This window comes from Dasypus novemcinctus, chromosome 16 (assembly GCF_030445035.2).
Source record: "Dasypus novemcinctus isolate mDasNov1 chromosome 16, mDasNov1.1.hap2, whole genome shotgun sequence".
NCBI classification, from domain to species: domain Eukaryota; kingdom Metazoa; phylum Chordata; class Mammalia; order Cingulata; family Dasypodidae; genus Dasypus; species Dasypus novemcinctus.
Window position 1 is genome coordinate 66303991 of NC_080688.1, and position 25338 is coordinate 66329328.

The 25338-nt window shown below is 45.9% G+C and overlaps 1 protein-coding gene across 1 annotated transcript in view; it reads right to left on the bottom strand.

Annotated features, from left to right (window-relative positions):
• Window positions 1-25338, bottom strand: part of MYO5B (myosin VB) — a 373786-nt gene that overhangs the window by 129113 nt on the left and 219335 nt on the right. The window contains exons 8-10 of the mRNA XM_058277683.2: window positions 19645-19752; window positions 16050-16159; window positions 9888-10153 (exon numbers count right to left, since the gene is read on the bottom strand). Coding sequence (XP_058133666.1) covers window positions 9888-10153; window positions 16050-16159; window positions 19645-19752 — 484 coding nt within the window. The remainder of the gene's footprint in view (window positions 1-9887; window positions 10154-16049; window positions 16160-19644; window positions 19753-25338) is intronic.

Sequence of the window (25338 nt, forward strand, 5' to 3'; positions counted from 1 at the left end):
GGAAGGTATGCAAGACTGAAGGCAAGAAATCGACTTAGGTATACATCATTGGAGGACTAATCCAGGCAAGATCCAAGCAGGATTTGATATTAGCTTTTGGTGGGCCAGCAATGGAAAAGTTCTAAAGACATTAAGGAAGATGGAAATGGGAGGACTTAAAATGACCAACAGGGAGTGCAGATGAGATTCATTTGAACAACTGGATAGATGTGGTGTTTGCCCACCAAGCCAGGAACATTAACAGCACCAGCAGCTGTAACGACAAACAAGTAGGGCCCCCTTGTACACTGAGCAATGGCATCAGCTGAGAGGGTGAGAAAGGGCAGAAATCTAGAAGAGGCACACTTCTCTCCTTCACTCAGTCACATAACAGGCTGAATAAGCCGGCAGGGCCTTGTCAGTGAGGCTTGCAGAGCTTTCACTCACTGAACCTCCATAGCAACCCCAAGAGTTAGGGTTTACTATTAATTCCATTTTACAGTAGAAGAAACTGAGGTATGAGGAGATTATAAAAAGCCTGTCCAAGGTCAGCGAGTCAGTAGATAGAGCCAGGTTTTGAGTTCAGGGAGTCCAATTTCTTTTTTTTTTTTGGTCTTAATTTTTTTAATATTACATTAAAAAAATATTAGGTTCCCACCCCCTTCACCCCACTCCTCCCCCCATAGCAACAATCTCCTCCATCATCATGAGACATTCATTGCATTTGGTGAATACATCTCAGAGCACCACTGCACCTCATGGTCAATGGTCCACACCATAGCCCACACTCTCCCGAGTTCCACCCAGTGGGCCATGGGAGGACATACAATGTCAGGTAACTGTCCCTGGAGCATCACCCAGGACAACTCCAAGTCCCAAAAATGCTTCCACATCTCATCTCTTCCTCCCATTCCTCACACCCAGCAGCCACCATGGCCACTTTCTCCACACCAATGCCACATTTTCTTTACTAATCACAATGAACAGAATATCAGTAAGTCTACTCTAATCCATATTCTATTCCTCCATCCTGTGGACCTTGGAATGGTTGTGTCCACTTCACATCTATATCAAGAGGGGGCTTAGATGCCACATGGATGCTGGATGCAATCCTCCTGCTGTCAGTTGTAGGCACTCTTGGCTCCCTGGTGTGGTGGTTGACCTTCTTCAACTCCATGTTAGCTGAATGGGGTTAAGTCCAATAAACCAGAGTGTAGGAGCTGAAGTCTGTTGAGGCTCAGGGCCTGGCTATCATATGGTCAGTCCAGAGATTCAGATCCCCTGGGTATATATTAAACCCCAGCACCAACTACAATTCTGGTAAAAGTGACAGGAGAGGCTTGTGAAAAAAGATCACATCTGAGTCCAGCTCCATCACACAGAAACACAAACTCCAAAGAAGGGCCAACTGACATGGCACTGAACTCCATCTGCCATGACCATAGAACCTGTGGGTCTCTGTAGCCCTCAGAAGAACCAATACCTGGGGTTCTATCTACTTTATCTGTCTCTGGGACTCTGCTGAGGAGTGCATAAGGGCAACCCCTCTGATAAGCTCCCGGCTCTTTTTGGAGACTCATAGCTATATTAACTCATTTGTCCTTTCCATTTTCCCCTTGATTCAGGTCAAAAAGCACTTTTAACTCCTGGTATTATATGTAGACTGAGATATTCTGCTGGTCCAAGTTGAACCTTTTATTCAAGGTCATTTTCTAGTTACATCATCAGCTGGTACTTGGTAGTAATCCCTCAGTGCCAGGGAGGCTCATCCCCGGGAGTCATGTCCCACGCTGGGGGGGAAGGCAACGCATTTACATGCTGAGTTTGGCTTCGAGACTGGCCACATTTGAGCAACACAAAGGCTCTCAGGAGGTAACTCTTAGGCACCCTGCAGCTCTAGGCCTTGTTCTTATTTCAGTGTATGGGCTCACAAGCATAGTCATTAGTGTCAAGGGCTCATTGTTGGACCTTCATTCTTTTTTGGTCATAGCTGTTGCACTTGTGGGATTGTTGCTGTTCCTTTAGGGACTGTGATAGAACTCCCCCGGCTAGGAACTCAGCAAGAGAGTCCAATTTCTGAGACCACACTCAACTCAGCGAGGAGTAATGAGTTTCATCAAAAAAAAAAAGAAGAAGAGAAAGAGGGAAAGAGAACTTGGGGAAGGACTGTTTGTATACAAGAGGGATGACCTCCCAGAAGAAGAGGTATCTGAACACATGGAAAGTGGGAGAAGGGCTGGGAGGATAGGCTTCAGCTTTCTGCATAACCTTCCCGTCTCCACCCCTTTTCTACGATATGGACAATGGCATTTTCTCATCAAACCCATCCAAACAGATTGCACTCCCTCAATACCATCCCCAAGTAGACACTGAGCCATCCCTGGTGAGGAGGGATGGTGGCAGAGGATGGAGGGAGAGAAAGTACCCTATGCAGAAGGAACAGTACAAATGGATGTACCGGGTCAGTGCCCAGAAAAACATCAGACTTCTTGATCCCCTGTGTCTCTCCCCACCCCCAAAGTATAAGACAAGGAAAAGTGGGAAGTCATTTTGAGATCAAAGGAGCCAACTGCTTAGAGACCACATTAAAGCACAGTTTTTGGTCACACCCATGTGAGAGAAATAATTCTAGGTTAATAAAACAAGACCACAGATGCAGAGTCCAATCTGGGCAGAAGGGAGGCACAGAGGCTGCCAGTCATTAGCCTGGTGTGGGGCCTTCCTAGTCCAGGTGACAGCCCAAGGAGTGAGTCAAATCACCTAGACCTTCATTCTCTTTTTTCCCCCCAAGAAAGGTTGCTGAAAACTGCCCACTCGCAGATGAATTTAATTAATAAAAGCTCAAAGGAAGATAAAAGAGTCATGCTAGCATTTGGTCAGAAAATAGCACCTGGGTGTGCTAGGAGAGCTTGTCCTGGGCTCAATAGATAAAAAACTTAAATATCTCCCACTTATCATTTTTTAAAGGTTTACATTGGTAGCACTCCACAAAGAACATTCTCATTAGTTTGAGATGGCTTGAAATTAGCTCATAATTTCCCCATTTCTAAGATATTATCTGGTAACAATTCCTCTGCCATCTAGTGTAATTACTGTAATGCCAGAGGGCCAGAGATGAATGAGGGCCTGAGTAGCTTGGAAAATGCCTGCGATAACTGACTTCAGAGCCAGGGAGGTTAAGGCCCCTTCTCCCTTAAAATGAAATTATATTTGTAGTTATTCTTCTCATCAACGTTTAAAAGAGATGACTTTTAAAAATAAACACAGTGGATCAATTTATAGGTCACAACATTAAAATATCACAAAGAAATACACATACACACACATAACACACAAGAGGGAACTGGATTTCTCCTGTAAAAGCAATGCTGTGAATATTTAGATCAGAATCCTTGGGTGGAAAGAATGTCAAAGCATGGAAACACAAAGAGTTGATGCTGAAACTTAGCATGTGCCTCGTGGTGAATCACCTCTACTTCAATTTTTTTATCTTCAAAATGTAGTAAAAAACTATATAGTTTTTAAAATATTCTTCCTCAGTTTCAGAGTGTAGGGCCACAAATGCTTCCAATAATAAAATAATGTCTGTTGGAAAGTGAAACTGCAATAAAAAGTTCACCACTTTGAGTTAATTATTAACCTCCACGCACCCCTCACTCCTTAACTGGAGAGCACACAGAGAGGCAACGAGAGGCTCTGATGCCTGGGAAGCAGTACTTCCCCCTAAGCAGGTCAAAGCAACCGGAATCTCTTAGCTCAGCCTCATCTTTCTGTTAAAGATTTAGATTTGATATAGAGAAGGAATTCCAGGGAATGCTGATTATTAGAAGTTATACACTGAAAATAACTTGGGCAAATTTTCTCTGGATAAGCCTTTAAAAACAGGGCTCTCACATATTGGGGTCAGAAAAAATAAGCTAAGCTTCTCCCTTAAAACCCCTTCCATCCTGAAGCCATAGAATCTCACCAGGGCTCCTGTTAGAGGCCAACTCTCCTGGTTTCTTTATCAAATAGTCTTGGGATGCTGGCAGCACTTAGAACAGTGGACTTTAATTCCACTCAGCTGCTTCCCTTTGGGCCTAGACAAATTGCAGGACTCATCCTTCAGGAAAAGTACAGTCCTACACACTCCTCACACCCAAAGGCCAAGAACAGTGGTTCTTCTGGGGGACCTAAGCCCTTTCGCAGTTTGCAGTGTGTTCCAATTCCCGGCTCTTCATGCCTGGAACTCCAAGCAGGACAAGCAAATGCTGCCATCCAGTAATCCTCTCCCAACCCATCAGACCAACTGTCCCAAGAACGGTGCAGGCTGAAGAGTGAGACAAGGTCCCTCTGAGAGGGCTCTGGAAGGATAAGAGGAAACTGGTATCTGAGAAACTCCCCCAGGGGTACAGATTTTCTGTGTTACAGGCTTTTAACATGGCAGCTGCTGGCAAGGACAGGGAGAAAATGGCATTTCATCTGGGCCTTAAAAGCAGGCAGGGGTGCCTGGCGACAAGTACGACCCAAAAGGCTGCTGCAGAGCCATTCCAGAGGATGGAGGTAGGCTTGGGAGCACCCCAATACGAAGCTCCCAGGGAGGCTGGGAGAGTCCAGGGTGACCCCAAGGGCTTCATGCTTCCCCCACCCTTCCACCCCCACCCCAAGATGATGTTTCCAGGGATCTTCTGGGCTTCCCAGGGCTGGGCCTCTGTCCACTGGGTGGCAGGAAAAATACAATTGCTGCCTCTTCTTCCTCCCTTCACCATGAAGCCTTTCCACACTGGTCAGGCACAAGTTAAAGTGATCAGAGAGGAGCCAAACTGGGCTATAAAATCATCTATAAGTCTATGTGGGAGAGTGAAAGCAAGAAAATAAGTAGCTCAAACCAAAGAAAGAAAGAATTTCCAACAAAATGATCAAAGTCAACAATACTCCTAAGACGCTCATGTAAAATACATCATTAAAGAACACCAAATACAGTTGGATGCTAATTTAGTTATGAAGGACCATAAGTCACCGAAAGTAACCGGAGAGAATTATAAAATACAAGCAGATCGCATTTCCAGCTTTCTTCCGTCCTCCCTCCCTCCCACCTGGGGACTGAATGTTCTCTGCCATGCTCCAAAAGTATTCCAGGCCACCTCTCATCAGGAAGAATGGGCTGGCTATAGCCAAGGCACCTGCTACGTCAGCATTTTGGAAGGCAGAAATCAAGCACAGGAGTATTTTTCTCCCAAATTCAAGTCATTTATTTCTTGTTGCCTTGAGGAGGGGAGAGGAACAAGGGACTGAGGTTGGAATTAATCAAGCCTGTGGAGATGCTGGTTAATGCAACATGAAAAGGAAAACTTAGCCAAAAGCTGCTTGGCTCTCCCTATTAATTCCCATCCCTGCCTGGTAAGAAGTACCCCACAGGCAGCTTCACAAAGGCTTAGTTAAGAGCGCCAGCCGGGGTTAGCTGACTTGCTATGGTGTTGCATGATGTGTATTTTTTTTTTTTTTTGAGCTGAGACAGGGGAGTGAGACATACGGAAGCAATATTCAGACCAGGGAACTGAGTGTCTGGAAAAGTACAGGAAGGGGCAGCAAGAGCACCTGAGGGGCTCTCCATAGTTGGGCTGGAGGCAGCTGTGGCCCAGGCTAACTGAGGCAGGATTTCACAGAGCACCACAAAGAGAGATGTGTGTATATGAAGTTGCCTTGTGCTTGTTATCCAAGTGAGTGTGTATTCACTCTGGGTGCTGATTCCGTAGTAACATTTTCAATATGTATCTATAATTTTTAAGTTGGAGTGGCTCATCTACAGTTAAAAACTCTAGAATGATCTTGATTTTTTGGTGGGCCAGTAATGTCCTAGATAGGGGCTGCAGTCCATCTGGGGACAATTATCCCAGGTGGAAGAAATTGTATCTACTCTGGGGGGTGAGGGGAGGAAGAGTAATTCCACTCACAGGGGAGGCAGCTCCTTAGTGCATCCCTGCTTAATGCACAGGAGTCTGTGGCAGTTTGATATTATTTATAAATCCCCAAAAAGAGAAAGATTATATTTATAAACTGGTCTGTTCCTCTGGGTGTGATGACCTTTGACTGTATTAGATTGGGTGAAGGGTCTCTGATGAAGTATATCTGATAAAATCAATTTAGGGTTTCTGATCAGGGTATGTCAGTAAGGTGTAGCTCAAGTTAAGTCCCTGACCCCTTTGGCCTATACAAACAGACACTCACTCAAGAAGACACATGGAAGATGACATGGGAAGAGGAGAGAGCTCAGTCATTTTGTTCCTGCCACGTGACAGAAAGGAGAACTCAAACAGCTAAAGACCCTGGAAGAGAGATGAGTCATTTGCCTGATAGTTTGCAGCTGTAGAGAAACAAGCCCTATGCCAGCCTGTAGCTGAGAGAGAGGAAGGCTGAACCCTTGCAGAGATGGCCTGCCATCTTGCTTCAAGATGTGACAACTGACTTTGGTGAGAAAGAACCTCTTACAGTACGTTGAGTTGGACTTCCCATGGCCTTCGGACTATAAGCTTTTACCACAAATAAATACTCTTTATAAAAGCCAACAGATTTCTGATACTTTGCATCAGCACCCCTTTGGCTGACTAATATGGAGTCATTATATTCAAAACACGCCCTACCCATCCTTCCTATACTCTTCAGTCTCCACATGCCACTCTGATGACAAGTGATGAGGAGTGCGAAAATCAAACACAGAGGTCATTCCAAGGGCATCCTCTATCTGTTCCAAGGTATCCCCATACTCTGGCTGAGAATGAGTGAGACAACAGATACAGAGTCTTCTGCCTCCCTCTACAATGTATGGTGGCCAGGGATATGGACAGAAAACACAAAAAAACAAAATTAAAATATTTGACTTTTCAAATGCCTCAGAAGTTGAAGTGCTCTTTACAGGGAATCACTTCTCCTTATTATGAATAAAGCCTAAAGACTAGAGTTCATTTGAATGGGAGGGAAGTGGTTTGAGAGGGCAAGAGAGGGGACAACCCAGTGTGATATGCCCACTCCCAGATAACTGAGGGATAGCTACATTCATACAAACAAGACAGTCAGTGAGTTTCTGAAAGGATCCAAAATCCAAAGGATACCAAGGCAGATAAAATGCCACATGTGGAGAAAAGAAATGATGGTAAACTTCCACCAAATGCTTTTTGTTATTTTCTCCCAGATCAAGAAATGATGTCACTGACCTGATAATCAATAGCACCTCCAGACTCATGCCACCTGCTCTCCTGTGGTCAAATTTTCGGTTTTAATTTCCTAAGAGTTCATTATACAGCCCTGACCAAAAAAGAGGACTGGCCCAGTAGACGTTTACACATTAATTTCTTGGCAGACCAGAACTGCTGAGAGCATGCACATCTCCATGTAGGGAATGTTTATAAGTGCCTTCTTGGCATCCAATGGCCCAGACGGACTTGGCCAGTTTCTTCCCCAGGTAAACATGTAACTTGGTAAGTTGCATCTGACTTGCTATCTTTAACTGTGCCTACAGGGTGTCAAATGGGCATTGCATTGGGAATAGAGAGGAGTAACTGTGTGTGGGCATTTATTTCTCTCCAGGGGAATAGTTAATCACTTTTAAATATGACCACTTTATCCAACCTAGTCCTGCTCCCACTGGAAAGCTGTCCGATGTTCTCAAAGAAACCCATGGGCCATTCTGAAATGAGAGACACTCAGGTCAGGAGTTGGCAGGAGATGCATTCCTTGGCTCTCTACCCTATCCTCTGACAACTGTACCTTTCAATATATTTCTCCCCTTTGGACAGTCACAGAGCATGAGGAAAAAAATCAGTTCAATTATAAAAATTCAATAGCACATAGGAGCACAAAGTCCCATTGGCACCTGCAGAATCAGCAGCACCAGGAGCTCAATGTACAGAGACCTCCACTCAGTGAGCAAAGACTTTCACTGGGGATCCCTGGAAAGGGAGAAACTAGTCTATTTAAATTCAAGGCACTGCTAAGAAAAGATATGAATATAATACAAGAGACGCATGATTTTACACAGTGGTAATACTGAAGTCATAACATTTTTACAAGCCGTTAACAATAAGAGTTCACATGTTATTCTTCCCAAATCAAAACCTCAGTAAGATTTGGATTCTTACATAGATAAGGTAGTTAGGTCAGATGCTATAGCCTGGGTTTCTCTTGAGTACTTTGGGAAAGCCAATCACCTGAAAGTATGAAGAGCACCACCAAATTAATTACCCACAACTAGACAGTAAGTTCCCAGAGAGCACAGACTATCCTATGCTCTCCTAAAAGCAAGTAGAAGGACTGAGCACAAAGTAGGCACTTAACAGACCAAAAGGAGAAGTGTCTTGCAGGTCATTCAGCCAGAACACTGAAGAACCCTGGAGCACACACAGTTTCCAGCTTTCTAGGGTGATTCTCCATCGTTGGCTCCTCTCCAGCTATGAGGCTTCCTCCCCAACCTTGGCTTTTCCATATTCTACACCCTCTTTAAAAGATCCAGTTCAAATCTCACATCCTGTAGGAGACTGTCAGCTAACTGTGCAAACAAGCATGTTCTCTCCTGCCCTGGAACTTTTACAGCACTAAGTGCCTAGACCATCAAACTGATGCTTTTACAATCTCCTCAGTTGCCTCTTCTGTTACTTGTCCATATGACCAGACTCGTCAGCAGGTTTCTGAGACCTTTTTTTTCTCCTGAGACCTTTTTGATGCCAGACATCAGGTTTCATTCTCATTCATGACCTCCACTGCATGTGTGGTGTTTTGATTTGAAACCCAGTGATTAGCAAGGACACCAGAGCTGAAATTAAGACAGCATGTTTGTTCATAGGGAAGCGGCTGCTTCTACAAGGGACTTTTCTGCACTAAAGCCTCAGCAAAGGTGAGTCCCAGCTGAGTTCCAGCTCACTAAGCAGTTGTTTTCACTAGAGCTTCACTGTTCATATGACTCTGCACTTCTATAGGTCCAATTTCTATTTTAAGACAGAAACCATGACTTCTATAATTTAAAGATCCAGGAGGATTTCATCTATTATTAGCTTAAAGAGGGCAGGACATTGGTTTAAAAAAAAAGTGCAAGGGTGGTAGCAACCCAATTCATAAAAGTTGAAATGATTCTAGAATGATGTGGAAAGAATCTCAGAGAGACTCTGGCTCCAAACTTCAATTTGAGCTATGAAAACTAAAAACCAGAGAGGGGCTGTGATCTGCACGGTCATTCAGCTAGCTGGTGATGGCACCGAGATGAAAACTCACCCTCCTCGCTGCTACTTAAGTATGCTTCCCACCATGCTGCACTTCCTTTCCCTGCAAAAGATGCTGTTATTAAAACAGTCCCTTCAGTTAGGCTATTCTGGAAAGGAGAGAACCTCAAGAATGACCACACACAACACATTGTGTTTGTGTGTACATATGTGTGTACACAGAGCATTGTCCAAAATTATAGTATTAAAAGTAATTACCTTGACTGATGAGAAAGTCAGTGAGGTCTCACGGTAGACTAAAATTAAACAAGCCTGGAAGGTACAAAACCTGAATTTAAGTTCTATTTCTTACATACTTCCAGCATGATGTTGGACAAGCCATCTCTCTCTGGGCCTGTTTCCCAGTTGTAAAATGAATGCTGGCAGGGTTTCTCAATGGGGGACCTTCTGGTGTTTTGATGGGGTCCATTCTTTCTTGGGACTGTCCTCCATATTCTAGGACACTTAGTATCCTTGGCCTCTGGCCACTAGATGCCAGTAGTGATCCCAGTCATTGTGACAAATGCCTCCATGCATTTCAAACTCCTTGCAGGGGTGGTTCCACCCTGGCTGAGAACCCCTGGGAAGACCCCCAAGGCCCTTGCTGGCTTGAAAAGGCTGGCAGGAAGACAGTAACAACCTGGAGGAGTGCAGGACTGGAGGGTGGGGCAGCAGGCTTACCCATAGATGTCCAAGACCCCGATGAAGGAGTGCTGCTTGAGGGAGGTGTGCAGGGCCTTGTTGACATGCTCCACAATCCATCCGAAGAGCTGGGCATAGATGTGCTTGGCCAGGGCGTTGCGTGCATTGACCACCTGCTGTAGGGACATGGTCTTGACGTAGGTCTCCGACGTGGTGACCAGCTTGCGGTGGCACAGCCAGTGCTCCATCTGACTGTGCTCTACCCCCAGGAGTCGGCAGAAGTTGCTGAGGTGTTCATCCTGGGGCTAAGACACAGGGAAGAGACAAGATGAGGAGAAGAATGGAGGGCAAGCTCACCAATATGTTCCCATTCCCGAGCTCAAGGCCTCCCCAGAACTCTAAAACCCCACCCTCATCCCTAGATGCTGCACCAGCTTCTCACCTATACTTTCATACCTGCTTCTCACACACACTTTCAGACCTGGTAAGTGGAGATGGCAATTACAGCCCAAAGAGTGTTGCTCAAACTAATCATTATACCTGCTAATGAGAAAATTATCAGGGCTTTAAAAAAAGGGAAGCCAGGCCTCCACTTTTTCTGGTTCCTGTCCCCTCAACTGCCAAGGAGCTGCTCTATCATTCCTCAAATGAATGGAAAAGGAGAGGATTTCCAAAATAAAGGGAAGAGAATGAGAACTGACAGCTCACTAAAGGATAATCCATTAATAAGGAGCTAGAAGGCAGCAGATTCACACTGGAATACACAGTTTCCATCTGCAGAGCTCCATGTGCAGTGTTCAACCCACAGTCCAGAAAGTTGTATTCTTTTCTTAGAATTCTTCACTTACAAGTGTCATCTTGGACTAGAACCTAGGCTAACCAGCTTCATGCTCAGAAATGATCCATGGGCTCCTCTGGCTAGAAAGGACCTGCAAAGGTATTCAGTCTTCCCTCCCTTTGACTTCAGTTTCCCCTTCTGTTAAGGAATGGGGATGGCCGAGATCAATTAGTCTCCTTTGGGTGGGTTAAGATACCTAAGAATCACCTTATAGGAGAGGCTATTTCAAAGTATATGTGGCCCCAATGGGTGTGTCCAGATGTGCTGGGGTGAGACCAACCACTGGTTGACGTTCTTCCCAGCAGTGACATAAGGTCATCATAAGTTTCCAAGCAGGCCTTCTTTCATCTTAGCTCCAGTGACTCTCAGCAACACATAACTGAGTTTGATTTATTAATATTCTTAAGTCACTAGGTTCTTGGGGAAAAAGTTAAGGTGAAATGCCAGGACGAATGGCAAAAATATGGGGCAAATTTTAACCTGAGGTAAATCAACTAGAGCATATAATCAATAATACTGCACATGTCTAGTGTTGGAAAGAAACTGGGAATTCCTCCAGTTTAAGCCCCTTCTCTATGCAGGCAAGGATGCTGAGTGCCAGAGACGTGAAATGACCCACCAGCTCCACTGACCCCAGGGCTCCTTCTACCGCTACAGCCCAGTGTACCCAGCTGCCTCTTGGAGCTGCACTTGAGTCCTGTCCCTCAGTTACCCAAAGTACCCGCTATAACACATGGCCCTCTAGCCAGTGGCTGATCAGACTACCCACGGGTCTTGCCTTATTTCACCCACCAGAATGTGGAGGCCTCTTAGATCATTACTGCTGCCCACCCAGGGCACCTCAGAGAAAACCTGTCCACCCTCAGAGGTACTTTTCATCCGCTACTCATTCCGTGTCCAAATCCAACCGGGGAAGGTTGATAACCCAGGCAGGCGCTGCTGGAGAGCTTGTTAGTTCTGAGGCTGACGAGGAAGCTTTTACAACAATGATGCGCCTCCTCCTAATGGTCTTAAATTGCCTATGGGGCTATTTTCCACTGAGGCTGCCTTTTAAGACTTAAAGGAGGACTTGTTCAATGTAAATCAACACAAATGACCTTCCCCTCTTCATACTGTATCCCCAGAACATTTTTCTCCTACAGGTATTTAAAATCCATCTACTCAAACAAACACAATTAAGGCCAGCGCTTCTCCGCAATGCGGTATATGGAACAGTAGTTACAGCGACATTAATTCTTCAATGCTGGGATTCCACCAGGGCTAACACCAGGTTAAACAAAGCTGAACTGTTTTTTTAATGTTCCTTGTCAGCACCAAGAGATAGATATTTTATGCAGCATTTCCTGAACTTATTTGACCAAAGGACCCTTATTTTCCTAACAACTGTCCAGGCTTAAGGTTCCCAGGAAAACACTTCGGGAACTAATCCTAATCCAACCCGCCTTATTTTTCAGATGAGGACAATGAAGCTTCCATGAAGCACCATGACTTCTGGTCCAGAGCTCCTAACTCCAGCCCTGGGGACACTCAGCTGGGTTTGGGTGGGTGGCTGTGGGAGAGGCTGCTGGTCTTTGCACTCACTCAGCAGGGAAGGCTTCCATGGCCACTGCCCCTGGCCAGGGCTGCCTTGGGATCAGAAGCCACCAGTGGTAAGCCTCCTGCTCCCCAAGATGTAAAGCCACATGTGGTACAGTCAAGTGCCTGGACAGCTTGGCAGGCAACAGATTCAGAGGTAGCAAGAGTCCAACTTGTTAATCCACCCATTTCCAACAAATTCGGAATTGCTAGGCACAGCGCTGTAGCTGGATTCCCTGACATTTAAGTGGCCAGCTAGGAGAACACAACTGCCCCAGGCCTGCCCAGATGTTCCGTCTCCACCCTGGCACCTCCCACTGTGAGTGCAGTGGAGAAAGGACCACAAGCATCCTGGCCAGGGAGCTGTGGACAAGAGTTAGGGGGCATCCCAGGAACAGGTTTTCCACTCACTGAGTAGAAAATGGTCTGCTTCTCTATTACCCCCTTTGACTATTGATTAAAGGTGCTAACAAACTGACTTAACATGATGCAATTATATTTAAGCTTAATTAAATGATGCTAAATCCATCAAAAGTAGCCAGCATCATAGGAAGCAGATTAGTTTTATGGGACCATACTGCCAAATTCAAGAAACAAATTGCCTCTGGTGTCCAAGTAATGGCATGCTTTTCATCTCCAAGGTAATTCTGGCAGTCATGGAACACATTTTCATGCTTTAATTAAAAATTAAAACTACCAAGCAGAAGGCACACAGCTTATGGACAGCCTTTCCAGTAGGAGGCCCACACTAGGTACCCAAGAAATAAACCAAAATTCATTTTCAAGAGCAGGGTTTTCAGTAGCAGCCATTTAACAAAGCATTTCACAAGCGTACATTACGTGCCCAGCACTGAGCTAGGCCTCAAACAGTATGTGTGTGTGTGTGTGTGCACGCGCGCGCAAGAGCGAGAGAGTGAGAGAGAGCGAGAGAGTGAGACAGAAAGAGCGAGAGAGAGTGAGAGAAAGAGAGAGAGAGAGAGAAGAGAGATAGGGCAAGTGAAGGAAAGTCTCAGGTCCAGAGGACTTAGAGCCCAGGAAAGGAAGCAAGGCGGGCACTGGTGGAGGGAAGGACGCTGGCTGGATCCTGTCTTGGCTTTGCCATTAGCCATCACTGTGACCTTAGAGAAAGTGTTCCCTCTTCCCTGGGCCTTAGTCCCCACCCACCCCAAAATAAGTGAGAAGGTAAGGGATGATCTTAAGGTCCTTCTGGCTCTGACAACAACAACAATGGTAACACTCAAGGACTCAGTCCCTAGGGGCCCTTGCCACACAGTTTTCATTGGATTCTCCACACTGCAGATGAGGAAACAGGCTTAGCTTAAGTAACTTGCCCAGAGAGCAGCAGAACCAGGATTTGAACCCAGCAGCCTTGACTGGGAGTGCTCATTCCCAGTTACTTCTCACACAGCTGCTAAGACTAGCCTAGACCACCCATCTGGGTTCAAAAACTTTCAGTGACTTCCTGCTGTCAATAAGAGAAAGGACATGCTTCCCAATGTGGGGGGCAGCCCCTACCTTCAGGCACCCCCTTCCCTCCCTGCACAACCGCCTGCGTCTTCCACTCTCTCTTCCTGATATTCCTGCCTCATTAGGGTTCTCCACCAACTCTTGATGGGCAGGTACCCCATGAAAGGCCGGGGTAGAAGAGCACAACGGACACAGCTTGAGAGTTTAGCAGGTACCGGGAGGGAAACAGGTATTAATCAACTATCACTAATAAACATTCACGTTCCTTCATGCCTGAACACCCCCGCAGAGGCTGGGCTTGAAAATCAGCTATCAGCTCAGACAGACCCTTCCCTCGCGGGCACAAGCCTCTCACTTTTCACGCGGGCACTGGCCCTAGTTCTGTGCCTCACGATCAGCCCCTGTGAGCTCTCAGGTTACTAACCCACTGTCACTCTGCCGTGCATCACCCTTGAGGCCCAGAGAGCCTCCAGCATTCATCCATCCACCCACCCATCCATCCCCTTGCTGAGGGCCCACCAAAGGCTAGGCACTGTGCAAGGAGCTGCAGATGCAATAATGAGCAAACAACGTTTCTGCCCTCAAAGAGCTCAGAGTCTCAAGAGGGAGAAAGACCTGCAGCAAATAATCACACAGTAACGTAAAACGACAACTGTGAAAGTGCCGTGAAGGACAGGCGCACAGTGCTATAAGCATCTGTGACAGATGCTGTGACCAGGAGGAGGTGGCAGCCAAGAAAGGAGGTGGGGTCTTGGGTGAAGTGGAGGCTGAAGGAATATTTCTCATTTTTCCTGCATCTCATCAGCTGAAACCAGGAGTTTCTATTGCAATTTTTCCTAATCTCACCTGTCCCTGAATACCAAGCAAAGTATGGTTGCTGTAAGGAACCATGGGGCATTTACTGGGGTATGGGAAGGATGGGAAGTAGACCTTCTACACCTTTCTCACTAGGGGCCCTAAAGACTGGAGTTAGGGGAATGTGTTTGGTCTGCCTGGAGGCTCCTCCACCACCACCCCTGCCAAGCCACAGATCCTCTTCGCATACCTGGTCTCTCCTGTGGCATCATAGCTGCCAGCCCCTCTGTCCATCCCTCCCCAACACACACACACACACACACATGCACACCAACAGGCACAAATATATCAGATGCCAGAAAATGCCCAAGGCACCTAACACTGCCAGATCCAACCTTCTCTCCTTTCACACTGAGCCCAGGTGGGTGAGCTTCCCAGCCCTCAGATGGGGCCGGGGACCTTCCAAACTCAAACCCACACCCACTTCTCTTTCAGGGAAAATGTATGGAGTGGGGCAGGGAAGTGGGGAGGAAGGGAGAGGTGATACCAGCTTCAGTTCAGGTCTTCCTCTCCTAACTTCTTATTAACTTCTGATAATCCTTAATTCTAGACAAACAATAGGTTAATAAATGTCTGTTCAATTGAAACTGCCTCAGCTTGAGAGTGGCTCATATTCTACAACATTATGCATTATCTTCAGTCTTTTCCCAGCATCTGGTTAATTAAATTCTAAGGTCCTGGGGAGGAAGAATTATACTCTGTACTTCCCCAGGACCCAGCTATAAAAGGCACAAGAGACACATATAATAAGTAATAGTGGATTCATTTATTCAAGGTCGGAATATCGGTTTTAGCCTGGCCTGACACCATTACACATCAGGGAAGACAACAAGTGCTGTCCACAGTACTGATTTGGTACCTACTCAACTGTCCAACCATCCACTCGGACATTTGTTATCTACCACATATCAGGTACTACATTGGGCACCAGGAAAATAACAGTCATGGGCATTTATATACCACTTTTCAGTCTGCAGGACTTTCAGAAAGTTATGTTATTTATTATTCTGCCTTGTACTGTCAAAATCTTGCTAAGTGTAGGCATCTGCCTTCTCTTCCCAATCAGACCGTAAGCATTGCTGAGATAGCCACCAAGTAGGATGTCCCACACTCCCCTTCATTACCTTGCAGAGTGAACCTCAGTCCAGAGCCCAGGAAGTACCCAAAGGACTGATATTTTATAGCATTTCATGTACCTCAGGGTACTTGGAAATATCAACCCATCAAAAACAGTTTATCGAATAGCTATTAAATTCCCTGCCTTCCATGAGAAAATTTTGAATGCAGCTGATTTGAAAAGGATTCATTCTTTTAAAAAGTTGTGAATAAGTGAAGAGAAACTGTTACTGTTAAGAATAAATAAGATATGAGTGTCCTTAAGTGTAAAGACACATTTAAGTTGTGTAAAACTGGAAGAACATGGTAAATTGTATACATTTTATCTCTGGCACTAGTGTGCAACTTACTGATATATTGCAGGAATCACCATCGCGTTCTGCCAGAATTTCCACATTTCCAAGGTGCAATATAGAAGCAATTATCTTAAAAATGCTTATCTGATGGGATTCTCTCACTCCTAAAAAAAATAAAATGAATGAATGACACTCAATATCTATGGTAGACCTGAAAAGACATTTCACCCTTCTAAGGACATTTTAAAATTAAAAAAAAAAAAAAAAGGTTTGATTTTCCTTTCTGGGCCAATGATTTCTAAAATGATCCAGTCTCTACACCAAGTAATGACACTCACACTAACAGCTTGGAGGGCAAAGGGGCTCCCTGGACTAACAGAGAAACAGCCTCTGCTCTGATTGTCCTGCTAAAACCAGATGGGTCATGCTACTATTTTAACTTCTCAGAGAGCAAAGGAGAGGCAGCAATCATGCAGACTCATCTTGAACTTCATTTCAAACAAATACTTTATGGATCTTTTTATGGGTTTAATAAGAACAGTCATTTATCTGCAGTCGTTTTTCTCCCAATAAAATATCCCGCTAACATCTGTGACACACACCCAAAGTGCCAGCAGGGGAGGAAGAGGAGAATCTTCTCCTGGGCAAGTCATTATAGCAGCTGAAGGGCCAGGTGGCTCTTGGCCATTCCCAGCTGGGGAGATGTGGTTCATTATGCACATCTCCCCCAGCCAACGGTGGCAGCACATACCTATTGTCAAACTTATTTGCCCATGTCAATCAAAGGCAATGGGCAATCCTTATATTTAGTTTGAAGGCAATATTTCTTTTTAAATTACAAAATACTTCCGGCTTATTAAAATGGCAATAATATAATGAACACTAGTAAACCTATGCCTCGGCTTAACAAATAATACAATTATTCACCCAAATTCCTGCCCAGCTGAAGTTATTTATTTTATGGCAGTACTTTACTCAGGTTAAAAAAGAAGTCAATGACATCTACATAAATGGTGGATGAAAAGCTGTGTCACACTAGGATTAAAAATTTCCCCAGATAATCCATGATGTGGACAACCCAAGCATGAACTATACAAAATTGACTCTAGACTTTAACAATGTTAAATGACCACTGTCATGTAAACACCATGAAGACAGGGATTTATTAATACTATTTAGTTTTTATTAGGTAAAATTTTAAAAAATACAAAGTAAGAAAGCAACACAATGATTCCCCATCAAGCATGGATTTCTGCTTCATCATTATAGCCCCAGTGCCTAGAACTGTGCTTGGCACATAGTAGGTGCTCAAAACACAAATATATAAATGATAGAATGACTGAATCAATGACTGTCATGCAGACAGCAAGTTCTTGCAAATGTCTAAAAAAATATATATGCCATCTTTCAAAGACCTGACAAACGGCAGAATTTTACTCTGCTCAACCATCAAGTCTCCTCCAAACCTGTTCCCCAACTCTGAAGAATAAAAAAGATACGTGATGTTGGATAAGCCAGAGGTACCAGTTATCGATTTACTGTCTCTACGCTTCAAATCCACCCTTTTGTAGCCCTACTTTATGATACTAGAGCTGGACCCTGTAAACATGTCTCCTTTGCCAGCTGGTGAAACAGAGAGCTCCATCTAGAGAGGGCCCTGGAGTGGCCTTTCAAGGTGACAGCAGCAGGAAGTTAATTCCTTTCCTTCTTCCGGTCCTTGGTTACCATTCACTGAGGAAGCCTGGCAGCCTCACTGATGAGCTCTGGCCTGGCCACATCTGTGGGCAACTCAGGCTGCACATATAGACCAGCGCTGGCCCACACCTCTGGCAAGTTCCTTCACCACTAGCTGGCTTCCTGTTCTTGCGGCAGGCAGATCCTCCAAGACATGGTCTAAGTCTCAGCGAGGGTCAGGGCAGGACAGCTCTCTCCAACAGAAGTTCATATATTGACTTCACCTGTGACTTCTTTTTTTTTTTATTTGAACTACGTGGTTTGTTTTATTTTACTATATATATATATATTTTTTCTCTTTATTTTTTTAATGTTACATTAAAAAAATATGAGGTCCCCATATACCCTCCACCCCCCTCACCTCACTCCTCCGCCCATAACAACAACCTTCTACATCATCATGAGACATTCACTGCATTTGGTGAATACATCTCTGAGCACCACTGCACCTCATGGTCAATGGTCTTCTTGATCCTTCAGAGACCTCTTTCACCCCCCCCCCTTTTTTTTTTTTTTTAAAGATTTATTTATTTATTTAATTTCCCCCCCTCCCCTGGTTGTCTGTTCTTAGTGTCTATTTGCTGCGTCTTGTTTCTTTGTCCGCTTCTGTTGTCGTCAGCGGCACAGGAAGTGTGGGCGGCGCCATTCCTGGGCAGGCTGCACTTTCTTTTCACGCTGGGCGGCTTCCTCACGGGCGCACTCCTTGCGCGTGGGGCTCCCCCACGCGGGGGACACCCTGCGTGGCACGGCACTCCTTGCGCGCATCAGCACTGTGCATGGCCAGCTCCACACGGGTCAAGGAGGCCCGGGGTTTGAACCGCGGACCTCCCATATGGTAGACGGACGCCCTAACCACTGGGCCAAAGTCCGTTTCCCTTCACCCCCTTTTAATCACCTACTGCCACACTAGTTAAAAGCTGTTTTTATTAATTTTTCTCTGTTGGAATAACCTGTCTCCTGACTGATAAATACCAAGAGTGCAAAAGACATACCACATCTACCCACCAGTCATCCAGAGACATGAACAGCATTTGGATTTCAGCACACAAGTCCCAGTTTTCTCTGCATACAGATTAGAGGGACAAAACTTCCCTGATTCTCACAAAAGAACCTAAGAAATGCTTGTCTGAGTTAGTCCCATGGCTCGGAAACCAAATGTTATTCTGTCAGGGAAGGGACTGGGGGAAACACATGGGTATATCTTCTGAGCCACTTCTTGGGTTCAGGCTAGTTGCCCAAGCTTTCCTTCTGGTTATAGGCCTCACGAACTTATCACTTCAATTTCCCAGTTAAGAAAAGTTCACCATGCACTTGACCACTCGGGGTCTCTTCTCCCCCAAAACTGACAAGGAAGGGGGGCAATTTTTTCCAGTTTAATTTCCCTTTTGGCTCCTAAAGAAGAACTGAGAAACCAAATTTTCAGGATTCTACTGTTAAGCTCTATATGGAAAAGGAGTTAATACAAGTAATGACAGTATGTGTGACAAAGCCACCAGATTTTCCAGTCTACATCCAACTCTGATTCCACGACTGTGACACATGAGGCTTGGTCCCAGTGGAATGTTCCTTCTGCTGTGGCACACGGCCTCCAAACCCAGACCGCAGCAGGAGAAGACATGGGTATACTTGGTTTTCCTACACTGGCTCAGTGGTTGAATGGAGTGAAAGAAGTACTTTGCAGTGCCTGCAAGAATGAGTCTCAAACAATTTTTTTAAAGAAAAGTCCCCCAAAGCTCCAAACCTCAGGCTTTGGAACCTTAGGGATCGAAGAAAGGAGGAAGACACTCACCAAGGGCAAGAGGGCATTTGCCACTAGCTCATGAAGATTGTCAAGCCAAGTGGGACATGCCTTGCTTTCCCACTCTCCACGAAGTCACCTCTCCAAACCTATTTCCTCCACTCAGAAGTTCCTTACCGAGGAGTGTGAAGGCTTGTCGAGTCTTCTGAAAGTCCTCAGCATCATCTATACCCTCGATAAATGTGTCTCCTCCTTGTGATGTATAGAAAAAGTCCTCGGCACACGCTGCAGTAGGCAAGGAAGCAGGACTTAAGACAATGTCAGTGGCTGAAAGGGAAAGTCTATGGCCTATATATTACTAGACGGAAAGATAAAAAATGTAGCATGGGATTGTAGAACATATTGAAACCTCATGTGAAATATGAACATGGGTAATATTGCATGAATAAGACTGGTTTTACAAAATATAAACATAAACTAGAGGGACTGAAACAGTATAGCAGCTATGTACTACAGGGGAAAAGCAGAGTTTGAGAGGTGATGAGTTTGTCTGTTTTTTGTTTAAAGCAATCTTCAACCAGTGAGGATTTATCCTTCCTCAGTTTGCTCTCCCCAGACCACATTTTATTCCCAGTCAGAAGTGCAATCCTTTGAAATATTCTTTGTCCATAAAAGCAGAAGGGAGAGCAGACAGAATAATACAAGACAGAAAATAACACTATACTAATAGAATGTCTTGATTTACTTATACAAAACCAGTATACGAAAAACATGTTAACAGAAAAAAGTCATGGATGGCTTAATTTACATTAGGAGTCACCACAGACATGTTTTAAAATAGAATTGGATATACACAAGTAAAACATATACGCCCCCTAGAATCAGACTTCCATTATGTTAGATCATATTAGCCTGACAACCTCATTTGACAAATGAAGGACAATGATTTGCTCAAGGGGACAGGTTGTTCTGCTGATTTCACAAAGTTGGGGTACACTTGAATTACTAAGGCACATGCACAAATGCAGGCTGAGGTTATCACATATTTCCTCTTATCCCCCAGTTTAATCCCTCCTCAGCCAGCCTTTTGGTAACAGCCTTGGACACACCTGGTACAGAAGGGTCCAGTTTGTGTCTTAAAATTCATAACCAACCTTAGCAAAGGGCAAAATGCAGCAAGTCCTGGGTACTATCTGTGCAACAGAGCATATGGCAGAGTCCACTCTTAAGAGGGGCTGGGCTTTGGCTTGGAAGTCAGCGCTGAAGGCAACAATGGCAGATAAAAAAGTTACCCTTGAAAATCAAATACTGTACCCCCATCTGTCCAACTCTGTCCAGTACTTCATATTTCTAAGCATATAATGTTTGATGTTGATAAGATAGAAGATGGACATGGCTGGAATCCTCTTCTCCTGAAAACACCAGTTAAATTGTTCTCTGCTACCTGAGTGTGTGTGTGGTTGAATGCACGTAAGGTTAATGTGCCAAAGATGCAACTTGATTGCAGTTTCCATCCTCCTTCAACACCTTGACTCCAAATTTGGTTTCCTAAGAATTTAAGCCTTTTTCCTTTCTCCATCCTGACTGCCCCTGCCCTGGGTCCAACTTACAGCATCTGTCGCCCAAGGGCTGCTGTGACATACTCAGAACCAGTCTCCACATCTTTGCAGCTGGCCCTTCAAATCCACTGCCACTGTGCTGGCAACCGCTCACGCCACTCCTCTGCTTAAAGCCTGTCCAAGGTCCTGCTCCTGCCCTCCCCTGCCCTCAGGCAAAGGTCAGGCACCTTAAACAGCCTCCTCCTGCCACTCCAGACTCGAGGTTTGTTCCTTCCTTCCCCATCTCTAGGCTCCAGATACACCAGTTTCCTCTCTCTCATTCGTCAATTCTTCCGGCTGCCCATGCCTACCACTCCTTCACGTCCTCTCACTTCCCCACCTGTATCCTATGCCCCAAGGCATGCTGAATTGTGTCGGCACCATCCAGCCCTTAGGCACCCGTTCCCAGGCCAAACCAGGAAGTGGCAGAACTGAGCTCTAAGCTCCAGCCTGACCCTGCACAGCTGGAGCTCTAACAGCCAATGCCCGTGGGAAGGAATAGGCAGAGTATCAGTTGTATTTCATGACAGAGGCTTCCTCCACGAGTAACAAACTCTCAATAGCTGGAGGACAAGGCCTGGGACTGCGAGAGGAAGGGTCAGCCCTAGGCCACTTGCAGCAGAAGTGAATTTATATAAAGAAAACCATGGTTGTTGTGTAAGGTAACATATTTAACTTTTTTTTTTAAGATTTATTTTTTATTTCTCCCTCCTTCCTCCCTCCCTCCCCAGTTGTTTGCTCTGTGTCCATTTACTGTGTGTTCTTCTGTGTCCACTTGCATTCTTGTCAGTGGCACCGGGAATCTGTCTCTCTTTTTTGTCGTTGTTGTTGCATCATCTTGCTGTGTCAGCTCTCCGTGTGTACGGCCCCACTCCTGGGTAGGCTGTGCTTTTTTCACGCAGGGCAGCTCTCCTTGCAGGGTGCACTCCTTGCATACGGGGTTCCCCTACTTGGGGGATACCCCTGCGGGGCATGGCATTCCTTGTGTGCATCAGCACTGCGTGTGGGCCAGCTCACCATACGGGTCAGGAGGCCCTGGGTTTGAACCCTGGACCTCGCATGTGGTAGGTGGTTGCTCTATCAGTTGAGCCAAATCCACTTGCCTTAACAATCATATTTAATCATGCTTATTGCTCAATGCCAGAGTGCAAACAGTTTCAAAGGCTTAAAAAAGCACCGATTATTTTTTCTCCTTTATATTCCCCTGTCAAAGTACCTCATTTGGTGATTTTCACAGTGTCTCCATGAGGAAGGCTGAATACAGTATTTATTCCCGTTTTTCAAACAGGCAAGCTGAGAAATACAGGGCTTTTAAGGTGGTACCCTGGCTCACCCAGGGTTTGGCCAGGTCTGGGGCCCACTATTTACTGGATCACCCTATTGTGGAGGCGGTGGGTTACCGACAACATCCCAAGATTTGGCCACAAACAAAACCTAACCTGTTGTCAGAAGTGTCAACTTGAACATATGAGAAACAGTCACAGGTGACTCCAGAGGAGGAAATGACTTCTACCTGGGAGGGAATCAGCATTTATCAGAGACTGCACTGCCAGCAGCCAGCGCCACTACGGGACGTTCTGAGTTGGACCAGGCACTCCACCTTCCCTGCTTCTGGTTTCCAAGCTCAGGCCAGCTGGTTAGCTTCCGCAGGCTGAGGCTTTCGCTGCTGCGGCCACCTGGGCTGGGGAGCAGCATTCTCTACCAAACGATCTAAACTTCCTCAAAATGATGATCTCTCTTCCATCTGCTTTAAGGTCTGCAAAATCCTCAACTTCACTCACCAGACATGCCTTTTAATAAGACAGGTATCCGACTAGGGTGCAGTCCTCCTACACCTGCTTTGGCTGCCCATATCTCACCTCTCCTTTCAGGGGCCAGGAAGCCTTCTCTAACCACTCACTCCATCTCAAAGCAAGTTCTCTTGCCCTCCAATTTGGATCTCCCCCCATTACAAAGTATTCTCAAGGAGAAAACATCACTAAGTCTGCTACTAAGTGGTTCACGAAGCACAGCAGACTAGTGTGCAGACCACAGGAGGATGTCACTCCTGGATTGGAGCACTGTGCCCTCAGCCAAGGCTGGTGCTTCACCGGGAAGGCGATGCTTGGTCCTGTGTGAGGGCAGAGGGGCTGGTTACTAAACTATGAATATACTATGTAAGTGGAAAACAAAGGGAATGAGCCCTTTACACCTCTATGGCCGCATTACTAAACAAATTAGCATTTGAAATTTTTAAAAAACACTGATCGTGAGGCCATTTTGAACATGACAGGCTGCCAACAATGGGCCAAAGGAGGTGTGTGGATGACAAGATAAAAGTCTATTCCTTCCATTCTCAGACAAATGCATAAACCAGGGCCCCAAGGGGTCTTGCAGAGAATTATGTGCATTTGAACTGTATATTTAGGTGAAAAAGAGGGGAAAGATGTGAGGATACTGCGAACATTCACTTGGAGCCACTGGCGAGCCGTTCATTGGCTCGATGTTTCCAGCAACTCAATCGGAGTTAATGGTGGAACTAAACTCTAAGCCTCAGGGCTCACAGCCAACCCCCCAAAGGCCAAAGACAGCCTCATGCTGCAGCACAAGAGCCTGTGAACAGTCCTCAGCCCACCCCATGATGCTTTCGGAGGGCACATGTAGGCTAAAAAAAATGCAAGAAATGGATCAAATTAGGTAATTTTCAACTGCCACCCAGGGAGCCTGCACCTCAAAGATAAGTCGTTTTTCACCTCAATACACCCATGTAAGTGCAAAATAGCTGGGGGGATTTCTTCCCTATTACCTTAGAATTACATCTGGAACAAAATGGTCCTGACACAGACAGATGGGTAACAACAGCATTCGTTTATTTCCTATAGAACTCACCTTAGAAATCAAATTTCATCTCCTTTAGGTTGACCCTGAAAAACCCAGGTGGGTCCATGTCTCCTCTGGGAAAGGAAGCAGAGCCGCTTTACCTGGCCTGCCTTTCAGGCCAAAGCAGCGCCACAAGGCGCCAGCTTGGGGCAGGTCACCAACAAGCACTGGGCAGTACCTGCTCTGCTTAGCAGGGAACATCCCTTCCTCGTTCCCGAGGGGTTTACTGTGCCGCCAGGGAGAGCCAGCCTTGCAGTCACTGAACTAGAAGACAGCACACAACTACTGGGTCTCAGTGTAGATGTTCCTTCCTCTGGGACCCTCCTGACCCCTTCAGCGATGCTCCCCTCAGCACTGCCCCTCTCGCCCTGTCCTGTAACTGCCTGGAGTGGTCAAACGCAGGCCTGGCGCCAGGCCCTTAAGTAGGCTAGGGTTTGGGTCAGAGACAGCGGGGCTCAGAAGCCGCTCTCTCTCACAGCTGCACAAAGACCAGCCAATCTCTCTAGATACCCAGCCCTGGACACCACCTGCTGCTAATGAACTCCCCCCCACCTTTCAATAGATACCAGGATGCTGCTTGACCCCAGGCCTGCCCTCATCACACACTTCTAACAGGAGACAGCTCTGAGGACAGCAGCAGGTGTTGGTCAACATTGCATTACGAAGCGCCCACATACGGAAGAGGAACAGGCTCCAGGCTCCAGGCCCCAGGCCCCGAGGAGAGATGCAGTGTCCGTGTGGCACCCAGAGCTAAGGGTGGCTTACTATACTGGCTCTCAGCTCCACTGGCTCCCTATCAACAGCTTCTGGCAAGCTAAGCCTGCTAACACCCTCAGCAAACAGCTGAGCAAACACCCTCAGCAAACAGGGGAAACAAAGGGTGGTGCTGGCCCAGCCCATGCAAGGGCTGCCTTTTATCTGATGTGAACACCATACCAGGTGACTCTTCCCATTGGCCCCAGTGGAGAGATGCTTTTTGTTGTTCCATTTCCCTCACTTGAATGCTCAACTATGATGTGCTATTAGCTTCCTTGCAGGTTTAGCAGAGAGGAGACAGCATTGAGACAGGGCCAAAGCTCAAAGGCCCACAGTTTCACTACCTTAAGCCACCTATACCCTCTGTAGCAATGCCCATGCTTTATTGGTAGGCACTGATAATGCCCATCAATAAAGAGAGCAGAGAGAAGAAGGCAAAGGAAGAGGAAGGGGCAGGGGTGCTCCGGGAAGAGTCGGGCTAGAGCCAGGCATGCCAGCCCACATCTGCTTTATCCTCCACTTCATTCTCTTTTTTATTTTTGGTCACAATCCTGAAATATAACATGAAACATGGCCACAATTAAGTGAGAGACATTAAATAAATCTCTAGGATCTTAGGGTTAGGACATTTCTTATGGCACTTAAAGTAGAAACATCT